The 26,753-nt window shown below is 43.7% G+C and overlaps 1 protein-coding gene across 2 annotated transcripts in view; it reads right to left on the bottom strand.

Annotated features, from left to right (window-relative positions):
- Positions 1 to 334: 334 nt before the first annotated feature.
- The window catches only part of pax7a (paired box 7a), a 43,166-nt gene continuing 16,747 nt past the window's right edge, over positions 335 to 26,753 (bottom strand). For both annotated transcript variants that reach the window (XM_061727380.1, XM_061727381.1), the window contains exons 5-9: positions 22,619 to 22,818; positions 15,550 to 15,715; positions 14,919 to 15,115; positions 3,637 to 3,886; positions 335 to 2,568 (exon numbers count right to left, since the gene is read on the bottom strand). In XM_061727380.1, coding sequence (XP_061583364.1) covers positions 2,453 to 2,568; positions 3,637 to 3,886; positions 14,919 to 15,115; positions 15,550 to 15,715; positions 22,619 to 22,818 — 929 coding nt within the window. In that variant the 3' untranslated portion in view covers positions 335 to 2,452. The remainder of the gene's footprint in view (positions 2,569 to 3,636; positions 3,887 to 14,918; positions 15,116 to 15,549; positions 15,716 to 22,618; positions 22,819 to 26,753) is intronic.

Genomic DNA, 26,753 nt, shown 5'->3' with positions numbered 1-26,753 from the left:
ACTGAAAAAGGAGTAAAGCAAAGCACAGATGTCAGAAAGCAACTAAACAGACAGAGAGGAGGGGTAAGGAGCTGTATGCCTTAAATATCCAAATGTTTATCGACGCAAGTGTTAGAAATGGGTTTGATACACTAAAGACGATTCTAAAATTCTTCTTTTTTAAAATATACACAGGAGTGAGGCGTTTAAGTGGTGCGGATTCAGTGCAGAGTCAGCATTAGTCTTGTTGGTCCTCAATCGAATGTGACTCTGTCCAGTTTTTCCCACAGCGGAGAGGTCGCTGTCGCTTACATCATCATCGCAGGTGTGCTCAAGCCATCGTCAGCTTGAAGTGGTCTGCGCTAATAATCAAAGTCTGCAAAACCGGGGGGGGGGGGGGCAAATTCTCAGGCAGGTGGCGACGCCTCTTCAGGCCACCTTTCAAATGTACAGCGTGGTCCGTGGAGTCTATCTGACAAACCAAGCGTTCATTGTCCTTTGAGCTCAGTTTGATCCTCTTTAACACAGTTTCACTTGGAACAGTTTCAGTGGAATTTATTATTATTATTATTATTTTTTTTTTTCACTAATCTTTACAAAGTCATTCACACTTGGGCCAAAACCAGAAAGGAAACGTTTGGCTGCAACAAATTAACCAATTAAATACAACTGAAACAAAATTTGAAATAAAAGAAGCCAGTGAAAGAAATTTAAAAGGAAAAAAAAACAAAAGAACAACATTTACTTTCACAGATCCATCGCTTCCCTCCCATTTAAAGTAGTTTTGTTTTAGTATAAAGCATATTCTTTATAAGGAAACAATACACAGTCTGATTCAGCTACATTTTTTTTTTCCAGTTTTAAAAGGCGACAGAAGACCAATTTCTATCTTGAATGTTTACAACTTTGTGTACATTATCACACTGAAAAAAAAAAAACTGAAAAAAAACACACACACACACGCATACACACTTCAAAGGGAACAGATCTGATTCTGATCATGTCAAAAGTCAACTATGAGTACTACACAAATATCTCATATCAACCATTACTTCAATTTAATTTTTTTCTCTTTTTGTATGTTTTGGCGAGTGTGTTCAAGTGGAAGATTTCACGGGTCTCCAGTCCAGACCGGAGTGGGGGGGGCAATCAGCGGTGTTACCTGCGCCCTTTCACAACCGACTGGATTATGTGATTTTCCACAGTGTAGGTGAATGGCACAGCTTGTTGACTTTTTAATTTTACAGCAGAAAACCCTGGAATGCCTGTAGTATATTTGTAGTTGGAGTCCGAGGAATGTTTCGAAAGGAATGTTTGTTTTGTCAGGAAGTCGAAACCAACTGTAGGCGCATTTATACAGCGTGCTAAAGCTGGTACAAAAAAAAATGAAAGACTGGCTAGTGTTGGGAAGGGTCACTGTGAATTAGCTTTGACATTATTTCTGCACGATTTAATCTGCTTTCCACTGTTGAAGTCACACAGGATTCCCTGGCCGATGGGATTTGGGAGGAGTGGGGAACGGAGGTGGGGTTGAGTTAGCCCTCCTTGGCAAGGTCCATATTTCAAAATACATTAATTTCCCCAATCCTGTTTTTGCAAACAATGCCCTCTCCCCATGGGCCGCGGCTAAGGATGGGATGGAGGTTACAAGGGGAAAGCTATTGGCCGCCAAAACGCTGCTTAAATTCCCTGCAGAACCCATCCAGACAGACTTCCCACAGAGTGGCCAAGTTCTTAAGGAATGTCAAGAGGAATATGAAAGTGGGAAGGTCAAATTGCTCGTGAACATTTGAGGTCGGGGGAACAGCAGCTTGGAAAACAATCATCCTCTTTTGTGCGACTGCGTTGACACACAAACACGCGCACACAACAGACATTCTCGCCCGGATCGTCTCTTTCATCCTCCATGTTTTTACACACCAACATCTAACAGAGAAAAGAGATACAAATGGAATCAAAGAACAACAAAAATCACATTAACCATAATCATATAACAGCAACGGTAATCTTAACAATATCAAAAAGGAACAAGAATAGGAGTTGTTCAAATGATATTGGTTTTGTTAACTACTATGAAGAGCAAAGTCAAAGTACATGTCGTCGATGGCTCTAAATGTGTGCTGGTCTGCAGCAATGACAAAGAGGAGTCCGGGCCAAGGCAGGCCAAACGTCCATGGATTCCTCTCTGGCCCTCTGAGCTAAATAAGCAGGGTTTGGGAGTTGGACTGCAGTTTGTGTTGGAAGGAGAGTTGCCCAAAGTATTAAGAAGAAATGACGCAAAGTCGCCCGGTGGCTGAAAGTGGTTTGAAAGTTTACTTCCATGCTCCGAAGCGGCTCGTCGCACTGACGTGTCACTTTTTCTGATGTCATGGCCGAGCTGCAGAGGGGCAAGCTGGAGTCCAGATTTGATGGAGCGTGGAGGAGCGTGGCAGCGGGCGAATCAGAGAGCTGCAGCACGGGCCCCCGAGCGGCTTTAGTAGGCCTGTCCCGTCTCCACCTGCAGCAGACCCAGTACTGCCGAGTGGTCCCCGAGCTTCATCCTCCTCTGGGTGGACAAGCTCACGTTCTTAGCCAGATAGTCTACAGCAGCTGCGGAGAAGCAACGAGAGAGAAACCAGAAAGCACACATGAGAAAAGGCACGAGACTCCAGAAACATATGTCCCTGTCTACGTCGTGTCATTGCTCTGATTAAGGCTGAAATAAGTTGTGGCAGGAAAGAATGAGTCAAATAAATAACAAAGGACACAGTGAGAGTGAACGATAAAAGCCCCTCCCCTGTTCCTTGTGTGAGGTTGGCATGCTCCTGGCACGGAGCATGTGCATCCTGGTGAAGGCTCGGTGCTGTCACTCACACGGGTCCCCGTGTGTGTTCTGTGTGCCAGTCTTCATTACTACTGGCATTTCTGATTTCATGCCCTCCACACTCCACATGGCCGATCATTTTCATCCTGAGACAGCAGCTCACTCCTCTCTCCTCCATTCATTACCCATCTACTGTGCTCAATCACCATCTTAATTAACCTCACATCAGCTCACATCCGCACTGCCATCAGTTTCTTGCTGCTGTCAAAACACTGGAGCGCATGCCCAAAACGTGACAGACTTGACACACGGCCGCTTTTAGCAGCGCAAGAAGAGCTTTTTTTTCAATATAAATAGATGCACAAGGCGCCAAATCATGACTTGAACCAACATATAAATACAAACAAATGTGAGTTAGCTGCTGGCTGGCTGGCTCGCTGGCCTGTTGGGGAAATGTGCTTCATTTTACCTCTTATGAATGGCTGTGACAGCATCACTCAATTATGCTAATCTAATAAAGCAAACTCTTTCCTGACCCGAGGCTGTGTGCATATGTATGTGGTGGAAACGAGAGAAAGAGAGGTGGGCAAGAGGACACTGTGGCCCCTGAGGGTGTGTCGCTCTTTGAAGTGGCCCTCTTCTCTTCCCAAGCCAAGCGGAGTGGGGTGTGACAGAGGCAGGATGGAGGGGTGAGGAGCTGGGGTGGGGGGGTCTTTATCAAGAGCACGTGTCTGCCTCTACCATCCGAGGTGCAAAGGTCAGGAGGTTTCCACTTCCTGGGAGATGGACATCACTTCATAGACTTTTGTTAAGTCTTGCCAAAAGACTGAGCATCAATGAGAACTTTTACTTACTCTGGCCATACTGGCTGTACTGGTAACCCGCGGTGACGGGGTCCACGCTGTAGCTGGTGGCGCTGTAGGTGGGGGGGCAGTATGACTGGGAGGAAGCCAGGCTGTCCACGCTCTTGATGGTGTCAGAGCGCTGGCTGCAGCTGGCTGAGATGGGGTTGGAGCTCTCCAGACTGCTGTGCAGCGGGGAGATGGAGAAGTCGTGCTGGGACTGCGAGGGAACAGCGCTGGGGTTGCTCAGGATGCTCATCACCTGAAGGAAAGGGAGCCAAAACAGGGTTTTTAAAAAAACTTGGAAAGATGAGGAGCAATTAAAGCGTAATGGCATTTTTCTTCAAAATTTCAACTTTGAAAAGGAGAAAGGGAATATCTCCATCCTTTTTTTTTTTAAAGAGTATGGGAGAGGATACACGCAGGGTGATGAGGTCAAGAAAAGAGAAAGAGAACAAGAGACACTGTTTCCATTAGCTGGCGCTGCCACTACGTGTTCTGCTGTGGGACAGAAGGGTCCCAGGGTGATAATAGACCCACCATCCTTGCCAGACAGCCCCTGTCCCAGAGCCTGAGGCCTGAGCCCGAGCCTACAGCACAACAAGCACCAAGGGAGTCCCTAATCCCTCGCTCCTAGCCTACCCATCTCATGAATAGTAATGGAGTTGGAACTGGTAAATGATCCCCTCAGATCCCAACACAAAGTACGCTCCACAAACCAAAGTGAGGGGGCCCCTGATACTGCAGGTTCGGTTTGCCTGAATATTACAGCGTATGTAATATTCATAGTACATAAAAGCTTCCAATTCAATATGGTAGATTAATGTAATAGCAACTGACATTCGTAAGGAGGAAGTCTCCAAATATGTTATAATGGAAGAGATTACTTCTTGTGTTCCTCCAATGTGAAACACAAACTGCTGTGAAGAATTTTTCTTCCTATGCTGCGTGTTTCTTTAAGTGAAGTGGAGTGAGAGAGAGTGTGGTGGTAGGGAGCTGTCTCACATATGCTTCCCTCCTATTGCAGGGAAGCCTTCCTTTCAACATCAGGTTCATGTTGAGCTTGGCTATGCTGCACTGGCCTTTGGCCCCTTGGCTGCTAAACCAATTAGCCCATCATGGAGGTGGTTAAACGGGTGATATGCACACAGACATATGTTTGCAAGCACGCACGCACAAACGGACACACACATACGCACACACGCTCGCATGCAGTGATGCAGGGGCAAGCTAAACAGTCCACAATTGATGCGCTAGGGCAGGAGTATCCCACAGAGGGGAAATTAACCACATTCTGCAAATTAATCATATCTTTAGAAAGGGCCTCCATGGAAATATGAAGCACATCAGAAACATAAAGGCTGGTTAGTCATTTCCACATGTTAATTCTATCAGTAAGGAAACCCCCATCGCTTCCTTCCACATCTGTGGACAAAGCATGTGACATTTCTCCATAAGAGAGAGATTCATGGACCTCTTCATGCCGGACACATGTTTCGCTTCCTCACATATGGAGTCGAACTGAACTCGCTGAAGAGGAAGAGGAGCGATGTCCTCATGGTTTGCTAAAAGCGGAGGGGAGGGGAGGAAGTCAAGTGTCCTGAGAGAGACAGCTGGAAGGCATGAGTCCATTTTAGTCACTGGTTAATTGAAGCTTGATTACATCGTTTCCTTATTAAATAGAATAGCCAGCATTTGGCTCAGTTATTACCCATGCTCATAAAAGTTCTTCAAAAGAAGATGACTTCTTATCGTTGACATGTTGCAGTTTTGCTATTTTAGCAAATTAGGAAGGGTCGGCCACTTTGGAGCGCGATAAGTGTTGGGCTTGTGTGGGGATATCCTCGCATAGGATTCTGCACCATGGTGATTTAAGTTTTCTTTGTTTTCCTTTTTCAGCGGTTGGATTTTCATTTGCTTTTTATAAATAATGTTATCCTTTCACTGTTAAACGCTACTAAAACAACACTAGACATGTTGCAATGGGTCGATTCACAATGCCTAAGCCGTGAACTGAGGCAATGAGGAACACAGTCATGTACAGGGCAATGACTTTCTGGAACTCTTTGCCAGCATGTATTACAGAAATTAACGATAAAAGGCAGTTTAAGAAACGACTGAAGGACTTTCTTATACACAATGAAAATATTGTAATTTATCTTTTAACTTTTTTTTATGCTGTAATGAATTGTTCTCTCTCGCAATATTTGTATTTTTATTTTTATTTTTAATTCAATGTTTTTGTATGTATTTTGTATGATATTTTGAGGACCCCAGGAAGAATAGCTGTTGCCAAGTGTAACAGCTAATGGGGATCCTAAATAAACTAAACTAAACTAAACTAAAAACACAGGGAGAGGTGGACTGTTTCTCAGCTAAGTTAATTTTATTGGAGGGTTTTGCCGACTTCATATCCCTAAAAGGTTTTTACTCACCTCATATTTAAAGCTTCAAATAATACTTTGCCAAATATGCTAATAAAAAAATTCTAATATTACTGTTACCCCATGAAACAAAACTTTATACATATTACGTTTTGGTCAAATGTATATTTTTGTGGCACACTGATGGGGCTCAAGTTGTACACGACAAGTGAATTGAGTTCAAATTAATGTAAAAACTTTATAACAGAGAAAAAAAAATGTTTTAATTTAGTTCAACATGGAGTAGTTTCACCCTTCTTCCTCCACTCCCTCCCTCCCTCCCTCCCTCCCTCCCTCTCCCCAACCACACCACCTCCCTTTCTCTGTCTTGCTCACAGCGTCGTCTCAGCAGCCCGTTGTTCGTTTGTTGTTTGACGTTGTGTGAGTGCTGGTTTGGGAGATAATGTGAGCCAGGACCTAGTTTAAAGGACAATGCTCCAGGGCGTTCCTTGCCGCTCTCTTTCTCTCTCTCTCTCTCTCTCTGTCTCACACACACACCCCTCCCCTCACCCTCTCTTTCCCTTTTTCCTTTCTCTCTCTCACTCTCTCTACAGATAGATTACTCTATAAATAATAATAAAAAAGTAATTAATTCTCTCAACTTCTGAGCCCTCCAGCCTGTAGCAAAGTAAGTGGGGAAGTGTAAATTGATACAATGTGCATCCTTTCAGATAAATAAACAGCACACTTGAGACAAAAAGACGCCCTTTCATACCTCCCTAATTTCTTCAACAGTCAAATTACATTTTTTTTTTTGTGTTTCCGTGAATGTTTGACTTGCTGTTCTTTGTCGATATTTAAAAACAACATGACACAGACAGAGCTGAAGGGAGCACTGCGAGTTATACGAGAAAAGTTAAAGCCTGAAAGAGAGACAGAAAAGTTAGAGAAAGGGAATGCAAATGTGGTGCTGCTAAGTATTTTAATTAGTCATTTTCAACTTTAGCTATTTAAACCACGTGTCATGTGCAATAAAGAAATGAATGGCTTCATTAGACGTGGCAGTTTTGACTGAGTGTGGCTAAAATCTGTCAATCACTAAAATCACATTACAACTGTCACAGATGTCACGGTTGCACCTGACCATAATACAGTAAGGGAGCAGTTCTGCACTGGATTAAAACAACACATTCACAAGTGAAAAGAGAGGAAATGGAGTGCAGGGAATTTAATAGTCTATAGACTATGGAAAGAAGGTAAAGGGGGCAGAGGAGAGAGTGATAGAGTGAGTGAGAGGAAAGTGGAGGCTTTGGGAAGTACAAAGACTCCTGTAGGACTGTGTTGGCCTGAGGGCCAGCCTGCCTAGAGAGCTGATAGGAACCCCTTCTGTTCCATTCCCAGCGCCAGCGCCAACACTCCCCACTCCACAAATACTCTTAATCTGCGCAATACTGGATTAGTTCTTCTGTCACCGATACCTCCCCGTTCTGCCCAAATCAAAATGCCCCCAAGATGTACCTTTAAGTTAGGCAGAGGTCACCAGGGCAGACGGGGGAAAAATGAGCACTCCAAATGTCTGTAAGTTATCTGAGTGGTGCAGAATGGCATTGTGAACCTCAGCAGATCTGCCTGGCTGATACCCGCTTCGGCTGAGAACGATTAAAAGATCCTCGGTGATGACACTGAATTTCAGATCAATATTTGAAGGCCAGTCCTGAGGGTGTGATTACAGGACGGGAATAGTGTTTAACTCTGCGACCCACAAGTGAGACGGATCCAGTGTCTGGAAAGTATCTGACTTTGGAAAGAGACGGAATATTAAATTAAGATTCACCATCGTATATATATTTCAAACGTAAGAATTAAATTTCCCTCCGCTTGAATAGTTTAAGTATCTGAATCAGACATGAAAACTACCTGAATCAAAACAAAAATCAAACACACAGATAACAAATGGAAATATCAGTGACTTTCCCCTCCCACGTCCATCGACTCTTGCTACCACAGCATCTCACCCTTCCCCCTCATCCCTCACATGAGAGGGCCGGCCCAGCGGGCAGTAAGGCCCCTCATCTGAGCAGACAAAATGACTATTTAAAAATAACAGTGATTGCATAAATTGAATTAAAGCGTTTTGGTCACGGTGGAGGTGGCGCGAGGGGTGGCGTGGGGCCGCAGCAGACGGCCGGGTTGGTGGCAGGCAGCAGATGACGGGCTCTGGCCTGCATGCCACTGCGTTAATTGGCCGCAGCACATTTATAAAAACTGAAGTGTCCTCGAACGGCGCTACGGGATGAAGAGACGGAGGCAAAATGGGATGTAGAATTGGAGGATGGGTTTTGATGAGGTGGGTGTGGGGGGGGCTAGGCCTTTGAAGAATGTAATGCATATGGAGGTGGGGGGAGTGGGGGGGCTGGAGTGGAGTGCTAATTGTGTTCAATTAAGTGGCTGATTGGCACTGACAGAATCTGGGCATTGACAAGTCAGGCACAGATGAGGACGATTAGCGGGCGCTGGAACAAGCTGTCACTCTTCACAACACGTTAGCCGCATGCTGCCTGTGTCTCTTCTGTCTGAGCTCCGTCCACGTGTTCACGGGCGCAGAGGGAGGCGGAGCGAATGGGAATGGAATAAAGTTCATATTTACATCCATATTAGCCTTGTTCAAACTTCCCCTTTTGTCTTCTTGTCCACTTTTGCTCATGGTAGCTTTAGTATTCAAGAAAGCACAGCTGTTCAAGCTGTAGGAAGCCCCCCCCCCCACCTCCTAAATGTCCCCGAGTATAAGCTATAAACTTGGCCCCGCACTAAGCAGAGGTTAATATGCCGTCTATTGGACTGCAATTGGAGAACGTGTGGGGAGCAATCCTCTATTCTCTGCGAGTGATATGCTTGAGCAACTATGGGATGGATTCAGCCACTGTGAACATAAGAACCCCCCCCCCCCAGCGCAGACACACACACGCTCTCTCTCTCTCTCTCTCTCTCTCTCTTTCTCTCTCTCTCTCTCTCTCTCTCTCAAACACACACACACACACACACACACACACACACACACACACACACACACACACACACACACACACACACACACACACACACACACACACACACACACACACACACACACACACACACACACACACAGTCTTCAACTCTGCACCTTGCACAGACGCCTCTTCTAAATTAAACGGCAGATTTTCTGATTCCAGGAGAGTGGTTTCAGTGAGGCAGGACCTGTGTGTGTGCAAGAAAGCGAAAGAGAGAGAGAGAGAGACAGAGCAGCTCCAGGAGGAAAACGAGGCGGACCGAGAGGGAGTGAGGGAGAGAAAAAAAAGGGAGGGAGGAGGAAGAAGAGGAGGAGGAGTGGAGGTTGTTTGCTGAAAACAGCAGGGGCCAGGTCTAGTGAAAAATGTCAGGTCAAATTGTTCTTGACAGTGTTAATATCTGCACCTCATAGCCATAATTACATGTAAATAAATAGTGAAATGGCTCTCAGCTGGAGACTGAGAGGGAAGAGCTGCTGCATGAGACAACCAGCTGAGGATCCAACACCATCCCATATTCTCATCTTATTGTTAGGGAGAGTTGTTAAAGAGACAAGTGCAGTGAAGCTTGTTGGCATTATTCATGCCTAGGCTTTTTGAAATAATAATAATAATAATAATAATAAAAAAAAGGCTACAAAAAATATTTTTGTGCCAGATAAAGTTTGCAAAGGTGCACGCGACAGAGAACCTAAGAATACCACAGAGGGACATGCAGAAAGAAACCGTGAGGACGAAACTACAAGATGGGCGAGAGAAAACTTCAGAGAGTATTAATCACAGCTATGCACCTGTCAGAGTGGCATCTGGAACTAACAGGAACCACATGCAGCTAGACAACAACCCGAACCTCAGGCTCGCAGGGCAGGTTCACAGCAGATGAGCCTTCCTTCTTCCCCAGCCGTCCCATAACCCCCTGCACCCTGACCCCAGCGGCCTCAGAGGAGATGAGTGTTTTGTGGGGTTTTTTTCCACCAGACACTTCACCTGTTCAGCAGTCTGCTACCACAGATACATCATTATCATTATTATTATTATGGATTGTATTATCCGTATAGAAATATTCACTTTCACATTGTGCGTGCATGGGGCAGGAAATCTCCATAGATGAGCCTGTGACACTGTGTACTCCTGGGTGTAATAAGTGTTTTAGATAGGATCGATGTCTGTGCCTATACTTTAATAAAGGCACTGCCACTCTCCACCTTATAGGCATTTTAGCTGCGTGGGACACACAGCATGTGAATCAGTCTCAGTCATTTTCCTCCTCAAATCCCCATCTTCTAGGATTTACTGAAATTCATATTGGCTGCCTCTGCAAGATAAATGTAAATCACATTCCCTTATATTTACTATTTATCAGGATGCAGCAGCTCACTTTCAGCAGGAAATATCTCTCACCCGCACACAAACACCCTTGCATTTAAATAGCATTTTTATTGTCCGTCATAGCCTTTCATCTGGGCGCAGGGAGAAGAGCTGCCTCTCCAGGGGAGAGAGCTGGAGCAGGAGAGGAAGGTGGGGAGAGGGAGAGAATGCAAAACACTATTGGCAAGGCATCATTGGATGACAAAAATGCCAAGTGGAGGGAAGCAAGGTTGGTAGGTGAAAAAATAGATTATGAATACACCAGGCGCCAACCAGAAATATTTTGGAATGAAAATGAAAATGGCAGCACTCGGTTTTTCTCGAGCGACTGAGAAGACGGAGCGAGCAACAAATGGCTCAGGTGAGGCCGTGGTAGACACCTGCAGCACCTCTAGAGCAGGTCTTACATGCAGAGCTTGATGCGCTTCTTAAGTGGCACTTTGTGTTTCTAAAAGTATCCCACAGGTTCCACTTCAGACTGAGAAGCAACATTATTAGTCATAGCCAGCAACGGCTTCAACCGATGCTGATGCGTTCGCAAGCAAAAGACCAACGTGAGACAACTATGTTGCGCGAGAAGGAACGTTTGTGCAGAACATCTTTCCTCAGAGTTCCAAAGTATTGCAAAACAACAGCAAACACTAATAATCTGTTGAGAAACAGTATAGCCAGTGGATATGATTTACAGTCCTTGGATTTTCTTGGCAACAGCCAACAGCAGGTCTCTCTTTTTTTTATTTTTTTTTTTTGAAAGCCTCTTACATCTTTTTTTGTACTTGCCAAATTGTAACAGTATTTGTTTTAATGGGAGTTCTAATTAACCAGTATGTATTCCCCCACTTGCTCTGCGAGTGGCTGAGCTATGAATGCAGGCTATGTGCTCATCCTCTTTGATTTGTTGTCAGTGGAGCCTGCCAGCTGACACAGTGCCCGGTGAGAGGCTTAATGCCCAAGTTTTAATAATGTGGGGGACTACATGAATCTCCCCCTCTCATTGGTATTCAGGTGCAGAATGTCTTGTTAGAAGTCAGGGAGGGAGGCGGAATGAAGCCAGAGCTCCAGATTGTTCCGTACATTTTCCCCTCTCCATTTTTTTTTTTTTTTTTTTGGCAACGGCAGAGCTTGCTTCTTAAAAATAATTCATCCCATTTTTAAAAGAAGCGTCTGCACTAGCTAATAGAAGAGCAGCAGCACAGTTTGGAGTCTCCCCTGGCTTATCTCTCTCAGACAGTTGTGGGGAGTCGCTGGTGAGCATGGTGTCAGTGCGTGGTACGGTGCAGCGCCGCGCGGGCAGGCAGGCCTGGGGACACAGATCAAAGGGAGGCAGGGGTGAGAGCCGCTCTGCCTCTGATCCCGTGTATGTGTATGAGTGTGTGTATGTGTAGGCCCGGCCCACTCACACAGCCCAAAGGCCCTCCTCGGATACACACTCACACATCCTTGTCATTCCAAAACACACAACACTTTCACAAAACTGCAAAATAGAAAAAAAAAAGTTCTTCACAAAACTTTGTGAACTTCCTCCATCGAAACAGCACTAAAATCTCTTCCGCACCGTTCCCACGGACATTGCGCTATCATGCCTCCTCATCATAAGATGATACCTGTGAACACCATTTTGCCGAGCTGCTTTCTGCTTTTTTTTTCTCTGCAAAGGTTCCCTGTTCTGTCTATTCCCTGGTGCCGATATTTCTCGAAATTTCTCACAGGAGCTGAAACCCAAGTTGTGCCACTCGGCTCCTCTTGCAGCTTTCCAGCCGGTGCAGTTGTTTTCTTTCCTCTCCCAGCAGGTGTCCCTGTCATGCAATAATGAGGAATTCAGCCCAAATGTTTTCACACATATGCAATGCCCATGAAGCCTGCTTCAGAAAATCATTTCAGAAGTGTCTCGCAGACTGGTATTGCCTTATCTTGTTGAAAGAAAACTATTCTCCTTTTTTTCCCCTAAGAAATAATTGACTAATACTTGGCAACGCATTCACTTAAACAGTTTGTAAACTTGCTTTCTAGTTTGTAAACTTAAAAGTCAAATACTGGAATGTCTGTCCTTCATGCCAAAGCCTTTCTGCAACACCTGCTGTGCAGCTAAATGAAACAAGACCAACAACAAAACACACTTCTGGTTTCATACCTTTTACCCAACTAAGCGCAGCCTCGCTTTCACAGCCCTGTAATATACCGCCTCCCTCAACCAGCCAAACATGTTGTATATCCCACAATGACAGCGAGCGGTTTGGAGTGTGGATGGCTTTTCCACTGCCTGTAATGGGAAAATGTGTGCTGTCGGGATAGGTTATGGATTGGGATGGACGCGAGCTCCTGTGGGGACCGCAGAACGCTGCAGGATCCCATTACAGCTTGGCACCTCGCCACTGCAACCCATTTACTACGAATCACAGAATTTTTGTCAATCTTTACAGCAACTGCAAGGCTATCAATGCCAGAAACTTGAAGAAATAGCTTGCACATACCGACGCACAAGCATATCTCCTGCAAACAGATGCCTACTGTAACTTACAAAAATGAAATTCTCATTTCCATCTCCACTGAGTCTCTTTGTGTATTTGTGTGTTTTTTTTTTTTACATTACATTGAATGAAATAAGGGGGGCTGGGTATTAAATAAGATATAGAATATCAGCAATTTTCACATCTACATCTAGGTTTGCCATTTAACTTAAATGTTAGAAAAAACAAAGCAATGTCCAGAGTCAACCTTGCATTCATTATGTGGATTTTGTGTTGTGAGGTTTTTTTTTCTGTGTGCGTGTGGCTTGCAGTACACCCGAAGTGAGAAAGGGCTGCCCATCACAGCAGGACACTGCACCAGAAAGTGAACTCTGATTCTGCTGTCAGTGGGAACATCCATCTCCACGCTGAGAGACTGATAGGAATGCCACACAGCATTCTGTATGCATTCAAAGCATTTCGCTTCAACTGCGTGGTCAAAACATCTGCCACAAACAGAGAATTTACAGCGTTTCTTTAAAAAAAATATCTGAATAAACCAAGACAAAAAAGGAGAAGAAAAACAAATTAAGTGCATGTTGGGTGGATCTCTAAAAAGATTTTCATCAATCACTCTTAATAGAATACTAGAATCCATGCTGCACAGTCGCCCAAAAGCTCCTGCCCTAATCCTCACTGTGACAGGAAATGTTTAATATCCCGAGAAATTCTTGAATGCCTAAGAAGGGAGGGAGAGAAAGCGACAGTGCACCCCATGCCAGTAGTACAGAGACCCATTAATGAAAAAAAAAAAAAAAAAATTAAAATGACTCCATGTTCCTGGTGTTTTTCTGCAGGTTTGCAACGAGAGCATTAGCAGTTAAAACCCCTGTGCCACGATTAACAATCAAACACGCTGTGAGCCTCCATGTTATCCTCCGTCGCTCCAGCAGGAGAGAAAATCTCTTTTTTGTCACAAAATCCTTAATTCTTTCTTCTATGAAGAAAGAGGGTAATACCAAGAATGTTTCCAATCTGCTTTGAGAAATATTTGAAGAAGGAAAAAAAAAAAACTCCCAATAAAACACGTGTGAACGACGGGGTAATTGTGGACAAATGCAGCATTGAAATTCATTTTCAACTCTTTACACACCATTTCAATCTTATTTTCTGCCTGTTAACCACATCTTGTTGGTGAGGGTGGGCAAGACTGGCCAGTATTGATGGGTAATTGTGTATAATTCACTCCGTACACACGATTTGCATCAATACAAATCATTTTTCATTCTGTGCTACTTAAAGCTGAACCCTTACCATAGAGTCACATTTAAACGCTCATTAATGGAGGTGTAAGAAGTCAAATCCAAGCTGCTTTTCAGAGACGGAGGCGAACAAACCTGCCTGTACAGTATCGTGCATTCAGACGGCAAAGAGAAGGGTAGATAGAGGTGAGGTGCAGGAAGCAGGTGAAATGGCCAGCAGGGAAAACTAAAATCTCATGCAGAGCGTCTCTCTGCACGCAGAGCTCATGCAGTAATAAAAAATTAACTAAATCACACATAGCACTGGAGTCTTCCAGCTGCAGACAATTACGTGAAGAAGATTATGGGTCTACATTTATAAGCTTTAGCTAATTATTTCATCTGCATGTGTTCTCACTGCGCTGTGCAGGATTTAGATGTCCCAGGAAAGTCGAAACCGCTGTTTGGAGCAGCTTGAGCACTTGTGGTGCTATCAAGATGAATTTTAATTTGTTGATGTTAATCCAATTGTTTTACAAATGTAGCAATTTGGAGTAGCTAAAATAAATCCAGGGCTTTGGAAAACGCGAACGTAAAACCACACACTGGCAGTAATTCTGCTGAACACGCTGTTTCAGAATTTTAATTTCACTCAAATACAATTACATTTTCTGAGCAATAAGAGAAGAAGGAGGAGGAGGAGGAGGAGGAGGAAGAGGAGGAGGGGGTGATTGACTCAAGAATGTTAACACCACCTACGAGGGAACATTACAAACTGCGTGTGTGCAGGCATGGCAGGGGGACGGATGTAAAGCCTGTCGGACTGACCTGTGGGGAGAGCCCGTTGCCAACTGGGTTCATGTGGTTGCTCGATGCAGAGGGGCTCATGAACGTGTCGGAGTAGCTGGAGAAACTGTGGCGATTGGACGACAGGCCATAAGCGGAACTGCTGTCGGCGCCCAAGCCTCCCTGGTGCATGGAGGATGGAGGCAGTGGCTGGGGTCTGTGCAATGTGCTGCTGCCCTCTGACACACAAACACACACACATACACACAATATACAAAGTGAATAAAGGTTTGCAGTAGAAAACAGTGGCCTCAAAATTAAAGCTCAATGAGTCATAAGTCATACATTAAATGTCCTTCCTGAAAATTCTTAAGAAAGTACAAACATTTTTATTCATGGAAAGTGTAAAGGGCTGACACGACCCCCTACTCATAATGTGAGACTTGTTCCTGCTTCACTGTGACAAAGATGTGATTATAAACATAACTACTTGCTGCATGGCTCTTATATGCAGCACATGATTCCTACCACTTTATGAACATGTAAATAAAATATGGATGGCATACCACAAATAAACAGGACTAATGCAATCTTTGCCAAAATTGGATTAAACCCGGAGGACAGAGCATGTTGTATGTTTGTGTTGCCAGACTTGTGGCTGTGTCAGTTTTACCCTGTGATAGTGCGGCGCTGGGGTAACTGGACTCCGGCAGCTGGTATGTGGGTAAAGTTGGCATCCCTGTGGGGGGGAATCCTCCAGGAAGCAGGTGGTTGAAGGCCGCTAGCTGATTGGCGCCGGCCTGCTTGCGCCACCGAGCCCGTCTGTTGCTGAACCACACCTGCGAAGTTAGGTAAAATGTATCATTTCAAAATAAAAGCTTAAAAAAACAACAACAAAAACTTTTACCTTTCAATGTAATGTTTTTTTTGTTTGTTTTTGTTTTCTTTTTTGTTAATGATTCTGTTTAACTGTATTTATGCTTGCAGGTACACCCAGTGATGTCCTGTCACCTGTGACTGATTTCCTGGTTGGTGTGTTAGTGGTTTATCTGCTGCTGCTAGCTACATGTCCTGCTGTTCTGCAGCGGCTGTGATCTGTGTAAACAGGCTGCCCCTAGCCCCTCTTCAGAAGGAAAAAGTCACTAAAAGGTCAAAGGGAGGCCACTAGCCTGGGCATCACACTCCATCCAGTGTGTTTATCAAGCTGAGAGGAACTTTGGAAGATGCAGTGAAACAGAAAGTGCTACAGTACTGATTCTTTATTTATTTTGCAGCTTTAAAGCTATAATATATATATATATATATATATATATATATATATATATATATATATATATATATATATATATATATATATATATATATATATATATATACATACATATATATATTTTATTTTTATTTATTTTATTTTTTTACAGAGGAAAACGTGCCAGTCAAAACAAGTTCCAGCAAAACTCTCACTGAATGAGCAGCGCCAAAAGAGAGGAGACACAATGTCAATTCCCTGAATAAAAAGGGGAAAAATAGGACTCTTTAGAATGGCAAAGATTTACACATTTTAAAAAGCCTTCTGCTTCAACAAAACATGAATATAATCAGACTCTTTTGAAAAGAGCCAGCAACCTGTTCCATTTACGAAGACAAGGCAGGGCTTCACTATGTGCTTGGGGTTGAAGGACATTGATCTATGCCTCGCACAGGCAATTCATCAGAGTTTAATACACTGTCAGCGCAGTTCATCTACTGTTGTGTTTCAAACGGCCAGGGCTATTGTGAGACCACATGAAAGAAGGGGACAAAAGCCCCTCCATACGCCACAGAGAACAGTGGACACAAAGAGGGGGCGTCCCTTTTAAACAGGTCTTAAAGAGGGACACTTTCAAGGGGACTTACACGGCGACGTACTCTGCTTTTTTTGGGGGGCTGCCTCTTTTTGTACATACAAACATACATATAAACTCGTATAGGCCTACAAGGGATCTCAGCCCAAGCGAGATCTTAATTCAAATGTGATTCTCTTTCCACTCAGTTGCTGCCTCTTTTTTTTTTCCATCCTTTTTCTTTCTTGCCTTTAGCTCAGTTTACAAGGAAGTAAATGAGATACAACAACTGTGTCGTCGCATGAAAAAAAAAAAAAAAAAAGGGCCAAACTTCAAATGTACAATTGGAAAACCAACAGGAAATCTTTTAAAGACCTCCTCTGAATCCCTCAATCAGCTATTCCAAAACAAATGCGGTCTGTGGCTCCAGTGAAATTTCTGCTATTGGGATGTAGTGGAGCGTGGTCGCAGGTCTGAACTAAGCTCCAACTGGGCCAGACAAACAGCTGCCTGACCCAGGGAGGGGGGGGGGGGGGCGCGGGTGGGGGTGGTGGTGTGGTGAGGGAGCCCCCCACGCCCCCCTCCACCCCACGGTGCCACTTCACCTCCGACCTCATCCACTCACCCCTCCTCTCTTTTATGCTCACTTTAACTTCCTTCCCCCTTTTGTCATCCCAGCTTAGGAAGGAGGCGCTCCATCATGGCAGACACAAAAACACTTAAATATTAAGTGTCACTTTTGGCTTTCGCCGCTCCCTTTGTTGCGTTTGTGTTCGCGTTCTACGTAACTTCCAACTCCGATCTTCATTGATAACCTTTCAATTTTGTTCACAATAACAGTCATGCCTTAGATTTAAGCTACAGTTGGGTTGCGTCAACATTGAAACATGACTTTAACCCCATTTGATGTTAATATTTAAACCAATACATATGCATAAAATGCTCAACCACACTCCTGGTACTACTCTAAAGGGATTCTGTTGTGAAAAATGATGACAAAAGTTTCAATACATGTTTAGTTTTACTTTAATGACTTAGTAGACATAGTCAGTAATATTTCACTATTGCTTTGACCTAAGTTGGTACCAAATTGCCTCTTTTAAAGGATATTTACTCATGCTTGATTGTTTGCTTGTATTGAGAGAAAAATCTTATTGACCGGGCATCCTCATATGGATTTAGTCTTAAGATTTAAGTAAACAGCATCATCATAATCTAAAAGGCTTTGTGCTATTCTTTGGTTTTGAATCGCTATAGTGCAACATTACTGTCATACTATGATCCAATCTTTCAAACAGAAGCCAGTTCTTGTTTAGTAAGAACATTCAAACAGCAGATGTATCACACCCACTCTAATATATGGAAAGTAGAGAGCCATGTGGCTTTGTCCAACAGTCATCCAGCTCTCAGCACAGACAGGGATAAACATGCTCTCAGGTGGCGATGCATATGTGCCCGCGCACTATAACGGGCATGCATGCATTAGTGGCACAGTCTTGTGCATGCACACATCCACTCTCGGACTGAGTAGCACACAGCCCGAAGCTTGAGGATTTGAGGCTGCGCTCTGGAACCTGATCACAAAGTCACCTTGGACCAGAGATTCTCCCCTGCTCTCCCCAATCCGGTTTAATTCTCTGCAGTACAGAGAGCATCTGCGTTTCCTCTGTGTCTCTCTATCTACCTACAAGTGTGCAGCCGAATTTCTGTGGCTCACTTCTGTCCCTTTTTTTTTTTTTGTTACGCACGGAAAGGTTTCTTTTGACGGGTCTGCATCATTGTGGTGAATGTTTGTGAAGGGAGGGAGAGAGAGGACCTGTGACCCATCAAGTGTCAAGCTAAACCCTGCTTGACAAACAAAGGAAGAAGAGAGGAGAATAGAGGGGAGTTTATGCTTTTTATAGCACGATGAGCGCTTTAGATGCAAACCTCAAATCTGCAATTGGATAGCAAACCTGAAATATTCAATACAGAGCCATGAATTTGTTCCCCGGCCCATCTGTCTTTTCCTTGACCTTAATCTTCCATTCTCTGTCAGTAAAAAGAATTGATTCCTAGTGATCAAGTGGCATGCCTTTCTCTGATCAGTGATAATACACATTTGCTGCGAATTTTGTGAAGGCATGACACTGCGCTGAAGTAAACATCCCTCCGTGTTGTTTCTCTTAAACAGGATCACCCTTATTTCAGAATTGCCCATTTAAACAAGCCTCCATGAATTATTTTGCCAAAGACAAGTCCTGAATATGAGACGCCTTTCAGGAGCCAATTTGCAACATTTTGTAGATGAATACTGAGCGTAGAGAGATAATGACAAAACAAAATGTGCTGCTGACTTCATACCCACAAAAACGCAGCAGAGGGGTGATGCAACCAGTTTCAACATATAAATCCTCTTCTGTCTTATACCACGCAATACCACCCTCCTCCCCCTCCCCCTTGCCTCATACGTCCTCCTCCTCCTCTCTCCTTCCCCTCTTCTTTCCCCTCTGATTCCCTCCCTGCTTGCCTTCCAGACTGGCACTATGCTAATTAAAGTAGCTAGGAGTGTGAATTTGTGAGGAGAGTGGGATTAGCTTGATAAGTATCAGGAGTACAGAAGCACTGTACCAAAGTCATTTAAATTCTAATAATAAGAAAGTGTTCGAACATTCACACTGATGCAGTGCAACAATTTCCTCCCTACAATCTACACAAATCCTATTTATTCCTTTATGAAAAGTAAACCAGCACTAGCGGGAATACAGCTGCCTGTTGGGTTCAGCTCTGCTGTGGTTTTCTGTCACAGTGCTGAAACATGACTGATACAACAGTCAGGAATCATCAACATTACATGATCATTTCACTCGCTGTGTAGAATTCAGCTTTCCAGCTCTGTTGCATACGGACTTCCATATAGGCCCTTTTTTTTCCTGTCCTCTCATTCGGGCCAGCACAAGCCGCAGATAAAGAAAGAAACTTTTTACCAAATTGATTTGCATGCTTCGTAAACAGCAATGCTTATGCCTTATTAGATTCCACTAACTATAATAGCTACATGCAGGATGTTTATTGGTAATGAAAGAGGACCTATGTGACAGATTCGGGAAAGCGATCCAGCAGCGGCATGCTGAGATGATGAGCTTCAGCCAAGACTCAGAGCCGGCCTCTGTCTCTTAAAAACTTCAGTCTAAATAGGAGGTGGATGTAATTTCCTTCATCTGTGAGAGCTGATTTACAGCGACCTTCAGCCTATTGCCTGCACATCTTCCTCTCCTCAGTGGTTCCCCCCACCGGGTCCACTCCTCAGAGGGAGCGGACGCGAAACGATGCTCTCATGGAATGGCTTTGCTGCCTGCTCCTGTTAAAACTGAGGGGTTATCAGATGGAAAGTGGCAGAGCACACAGCATCAGCGGAGGATTTAGTGAAGGTAGACTTGGCAGCATCCCCTCCTACTGAGACGGCCTGGAACTAATTGCTGAGAGATATGGATCACATCCCACAATTTGTCAGCCGGGGTGATAAAACCATTGCGGCGGCTTGTGGCGGTAAAGCAGTGCCGGTAGACTACGCTGAAAGGAGCAGCAAGGCTGACCAAGATAGATGGTTAGAGGGTCTTAAAATGGCAGACGAGGGCAGACACATGGGAGTTAGACCTGTTTATGAGTTTAGGTTGCGAATCAGCGCTAAGCCAAACACTTGTCACTTCCACGAGAATCTAATTGTTTAATTTACAACACGGCTTTGAGCGCCATGGCGGCCTTATTTACAGAGGTGCTCCCCACACCGTGCACCTCTGCGCCCGACGTAAAAACTGCTTTCCACATTAACACTGTGTTTAATGACAAATGCATAACAGTGAACCATGACAGCTCACACATATTCGAGTTAAAATATGAGCTTTGGAGACCCATCCGCAGCCCCCTCCCTGCAGTTTCTCCCTCATCCCCAAACTGCTGTTAGAATCTTAACGACATCTGGAAGATGCGTCATTGCAGCTGTTCTGGAGAAGCTTTGCGCTCGGGCCAAAGGGTCTCCTCTCCTCTGGCTTGTGATGGGTCATTTGGGCACCCATGTGAAAGCCCAGCTGGAGGACATCTTCTCATGTACCAAACAGCCTTATTTACCTTTCAAAAACAACTTTCCGCATTTGGTTTTACGCTAGCTATGCAGGGGTTTTAAAGACATTCTAGCAGCCTTCAAAAGTCATGTTACAAACTTCTGTCATTTTTGGAGAAATGTAAAGACAAAACTCTTGAAAGCTGCAGTTATGCAGCCATGTGTTCACTAAAGCATGCAAACTGCAGCACCACTTTGGGCATTATTTGTTTTGGCTACTAGAGCCCTTTTCTTTATAACCTTCTCAGAAAATTAAGTTTAAGTTGACCTTTCGAGACTTTCAAAGCTTCAAAGAATTAGATTATGAGGAAAACAGCATTAACAAATTATAGCCATGACTCAAATTCCTCAGGTTTTCACATGACATCATTTAAGTCTATTATCTAACCACAAAGAGACAGCACTCTGCTCTGGTGTCTCTCTTCTCCCGCTCCCATGTTTAGCCACTTCTGGCATGCTGCTCCATAAATATTTGGCACACTGATCCATAAACACACAGCCATAAATACAGACATGAATTATTCTTTTAAATGAGGTATCACTGTCCTCCGCGATGACTCCCTGAAGAACTAAACCATGACATTTGTTGTGATTCTGACTATGAGGCAGGAAAAAAAATGTGTGGTTTGGTTAAACTCAATCTCTATAAATCAAAAGTGAATTCAATTCCTGAATGTGTTGGAGCACACATCCCATACAGATTTCCAGCGAAGCTTTTGGTTTTTGCAGCTCTTGTCTGCATTAAGTTCTTGGAGATCCAAAGAGGAAACAAGCTACCATGAGATACATTTGGCTGTCCCTGAGTGAGGTAGTAAATGCTCAGACATGTTGGACACCCTTGCATGTTGAGGTGGGTGGGGGGGGGAGGGGGTTGTGAGGGATTTGTCTCAAGATGGACAAAGACATGTGTGGAATCAGTTACCAGAACTGCGTGTTTGTAGTGTGATGAACAGTTAGCATGCAGCGAGGAGTTTGGGCAGTTTTAAAGTGAGTATGAATGACTGTGGTAAGAGGAGAGGGGACCCCCCCGCTTTTCTGTTCTTTTCTTTCTTTCTTTTTTTCTTCCTTTTTACTAGTGGTTGATTGATTAATGTTGTTGTCGGGGCACGGGGTCCCTAGAGAGGATGAAGAACCCTGTGTGATATGTGGAGGGTTTTACAAGCAGCGGCGAGCTTGAAAGTGATGAGATGAGATCCTGGCCAAAGGCCGAAATGAGAAATCCGCCAGGAATGCATCCCCTTTTTCTCCTCTCCTCTTTTTTTTCTCCCCCTCTCCATCTTCGCAAGAACAGCTGTTGCTGTAACTCTACTGTACACATCTTCCTTCAGTCGTACGTGTGCGTGCAACTTTAGGGCATTCAGACCGTCAGAGCGGGTTCTCTGGTCTTGGGTGTGAGGGATGAAGTCCCTCTGTCAAGCTACTTGAAGATAAAGGATAATAGTGGACACCTCTACATGTCTTAGTGGGATATGGTTGAAAACAAATGTGACGAATGTCACGGTTAATAGTAAAAGTCAAAACATTGAGCTTAAATATATATTTTTTTCACGCTCGTGCTGACAGGTGAAGTTTGTTCAGCTCAGTTTCACAACTCCTAGATACAAATAGATAAAAATACAGCCATAAAGATTATTTTTGGAAAGTTCAACTTGGAGAATCCTACTTTAATCTATATTTGTTTTCATGATGTCCTTGAAACAATCTTTTTCTTTTTCCTTCCTTCTAAAAAAACAGCATGGCCCATTTTTTTTGCCACAGTCACCAAACCAGACCTCAGTCAGAGATAAGACTGTGTTTTCTGTTTTTGCTGTTTGTCTAACCTGCACTCTCGCCTCTGTGAGTTTTGTCCTCTGAGCCAGCTCCTCTCTGGTGTAGATGTCGGGGTAATGTGTCCTTTCGAAAGCCTTCTCCAGCTCCTCCAGCTGCTCTGCGGTGAAGGTGGTGCGGCTGCGCCTCTGCTTCCTCTTCAGGGGCAAGTCGGGCTCCGAATCTACATCTGAACCCTCGTCCGTGCGGTTGCCTGAGGTGGAAAGAAAGGTACAGAAGGGCACCTGTGAGATTGTGTAATGGAAAATCGAGTTAAGAAGCCATTTGTGTGAATTAACTGAGGGGTGTTTTTAGAAAATAGCAGCATTATCTGCATTTTTTTAAAAAGGGACTCCTTTGTCGCTCAAGATAGGAGAGCTGGCATCAGAGAGGATTCAAATGACAGTCACTCTTCTCTCAATATACAACAGAGAAAATATTATCTTAATCTGTGGATATTTATTTAATATAGAAGAGGCCCTGATATACAATCCTGCCTGTGAGAGGGGCCCCAGAGGCTGTGGAGGCTGAGAGCTAAGGGGGAGCGGGAAGCTGGTGGGTAGTGGGGTTAATCTGCACAGGCCACCTTGCTGCTCCTCACCCTGCTTTTCTCTGTCATTGGCCCAGGGCATATTACTCATATACAATTCAGCCAAACTGTATAAAATAGAGCACAATATCACACCAGATCCATTCAGTCCCATGTGTTTCCACCTGCTGCCATTAAATGAATTAGAACATATTTTACATTACTTTTTAGCATTCAACAAAGCTGAATTTGTGCTTGAGGAGTGTAGATACAGCACAAAGCTTTACAATCCAGGCCGACAGGGAAATTTTGACAGTAAATACGCATTACCATTGCATATTACCATTATAACTGAATTTAGAAAATTGCATCATTTTCACCTCCTCTGCATGTCTATTCAAACTACATGGCCCTTTTCATTTCATGTCATAAAATTCTTATTTTCATAATGTCCTCATTGAGACATTGACAAGGCGGAGTGATGTGCCAGTGTTGCTCCAGGCCTACTTGGATTGCATCATGCACCGTCCAGAAAGTGTGGGAGAAGGAAAAATAAAGGGAGATATACTGAAGAGGGGTGCATGAGGAGATTTCTGCCTCTGACGGAGGCCTCTTGCCATCCAGCTCAAGTGAAAGTGCTCACCTGAGCATCTCGTGTCTGAGTCGAATTCATTGTTTCGCGGCTCCGATTGGTGTTTGCATCTTGCACTAGTCAAATCTTTCAGCATAAGTGGACAAGAGAATACTCAGACCTTGCCTCCAAATAACAACTGTGAGAACAAAAGAGCAACAGAGCTGGCGGAGTCTCAAGGCCAGCTCCAGAGTTTAATTAAACAAGGAATTATGGGATTATATGGAGACTATCATTACAGGCCACTCTATGAGTCTTCTACGAACATTTTTTGTCCCCCTGAGCTCATGCTCAATGATTCTCTGCGGATTACATGTGGCTGCAGGACATGAGGCCGCATTCATTAAATCAATTCTTCAGTCTTATCCTTTTTAATAAAGATTGATTCTCGAAGCACAAGCTCACTCCGCTGCAGAACACCCTTGAACATACAAAGTTGAATATGTACATACACCGCATATCCCTTTGTTGGTTTTCATGAAAAAGCGTATATTCATTCGCCCAGTAACTAGCCATGACCACACTTGAGACCAGCCCAGCAGCCTGCAGATCAATTTCCAAAGTCACCCCTTCGTCCCCGAAGGGAGACACCGGGGTCGAAGTCGACACATGCTCAAAAGGAGTTCAGAGAGAGACACCAAAACCTTCTCCTTAAACCATTTGCTTGTCCTCTCTTTGTCTGACGGGGCTTGCACAAACTATATATCTCCAGTAAACCTCAGCGTCAGTCGTCACATGCTGTCATACTTGCAGTGACAAACCCAACAGACAACGACTCGTTCCGCTGCACATCATTAGGCCCGCAGAGCAACACATCTGCTCTTGCACATGAACTACAAGCACAAGGTCAACAGCCCTGCCTGTAATGAGTGAGGGAAAATGGAACACGGCGCATGCTGCATGGGGCCAAATGGGACCGAGGATGTAAAACTCATCTATATGCTGACTATATTTGGAGAGAGGAGCACTGAAAATATCTGGAAACACATGGCTGCTTTCTTTGTTGATGTAAAACAGAGCCGGAGACTGAGGCTGAATGTGAACACGAGGAAGACTGCAGGAAGATGGCAGCCACCTTTCAGACTATGTTTAAAAGAAAAAAAAAAGACAAAATAAAACTGAATGAAATCCCTGCAGGGCTGCTAAGGGCAAGTTTAGGTCAAGCTCCATTCTTATTAGACCTTTGTTTAATACAACTGCCGTAATTGCCATTCAAAGGTTCATGGGATATTGATAAACCAATAATGGCTCGTGTCATTACTTATTGTCCAATTAGAATCTAATCATGAGCCATCCAGTGGGCACGATTAGAGCTGCATAATCTTCTCCAGAGGCCCTCTAAGGTTTTACTTGAATATTGATTTAAATTGTGCCCATTATAAACAGGAATTAATCAGGTTTACACTCTATTTTGTCAATGCAAATGCTTGATCGAGATTTAAAAATAGCACCAGGAACATTTTAAGCGAATCCCATTTTACTGCATGTAATAGCTTCTAGAAGAAATAAGTTCAAAAATGGAAAGTTTAAAGATTCAGATGACTAACAAAACATTTACTCTATCCTATAACGATCTAATTTAGTCATTACTAGGCTTGAAAAAGTTTTATGTTAATCTCTGGAAGCATAGATTAAAGATGTGCTCTAAATCTATACTATTGTAGACGCTTCCGATTCAAACACAAATAGTTTCCACACTGACAAAGAAGGAAGCAGTGCTTGAATCGGAGAGCAATTTCCCCCTTCAGCTCAAAGATACAGCAAAATATCCCCACACATGAAGTACATAAAATAAAGTTCTTGGAGAGGTTTCAAAACCTTTTTACAATTAGTTTAAAATGTCTTCCACCAGATTTTCTTTAACTTCTTTATTCCCTTCGAGCATTTAAATGTCATGAAAATGTGTCCTTGCTTAGAAAAAGGATGTAGTCTGAATGGAGGTGTAAGAGCAGCAGCAGCAGATTACGCTGCTTCTCCATCTGCACCACGTTCATCACCTCCTCCAGCGGGACAAGGGCTGAGATGTTATCGGAACCATTTCTTTCTATCTGTTTTCTCGACCCATTGTGCAAAAATCACCAAGTCAAATCTCGTGAAATCTCTCCTGGTGGAGAGGTAGAGTATGGGCAAACCTATTAAACATTTGGTACAGATAATTTTCTTTAAATCTACAAAATAGTGCAGTGCAGCGATTTTGCGGCGGACTATGCTATCCCCGTGAGATCTGTTATAAGTGTCAATTAAGAAATCACTAAAAATAAAACGTGTTTTCATTTAAACCATGGCTGTGTAACGGGAGAAAGTTCACGATTACCATATCGTTGCCCATTTTTAATTAATGTGAGAGAAACCCATATTATAAGTCTGCAGATGTGAAGAAGCTCATTAGATCTCTTCACCCCGCTGTGACTCTGCTTTGATGATGCTTTAATTCTGACCAGACCTTTTAGATAAAACACTGCTCTTGCTCTCGAACGACTTGAGCTGCTAGTTAATAGTGTTAAGGTTACTGTGAGGTTTAAAGCTTGCTCTCGCCCCTGATGCTCCTCTGATGACCTTGCAGATGGACCACAGGCAGATGGGATCCTCATCACCCTGCTTCCTCAAACCCAGTCCTCATGTCCACCACCTCTCTGGTGCGCTTCTCTCTACTGACCCTCTGACTTCTCCAGTCTTATTCTTTCACGCTGGGGTAATGTTAATTAAATAGACAGCTGACAACGCTCTCTTAATTAACCAAGTGATGCATAAAGTTGCAGATTTATGATATGTAATGATTCCAATAAACTCAATTGGAGCATCATGAGGTCTTTTTACGTTTTTAGTGACAGCTCTTTGTACAATGGCAATAAAAAATAGGAATTTATTATATATTACATTACTTATAAAATAAAAATGAAATAAAATCATTTAAATTGGTCTTGAAAGTAACATGAAACAGTTTCTATTTGCAAAGTGGGAAAAGAAATCATGCTCTCGCAGCAGTGCA

Source organism: Cololabis saira, chromosome 8 (genome assembly GCF_033807715.1).
Source record: "Cololabis saira isolate AMF1-May2022 chromosome 8, fColSai1.1, whole genome shotgun sequence".
Classification (NCBI taxonomy): Eukaryota; Metazoa; Chordata; class Actinopteri; order Beloniformes; family Belonidae; genus Cololabis; species Cololabis saira.
The sequence above is the reverse complement of the archived record's forward strand: the minus strand, read 5'-3'. Positions and strand labels throughout refer to the sequence as shown.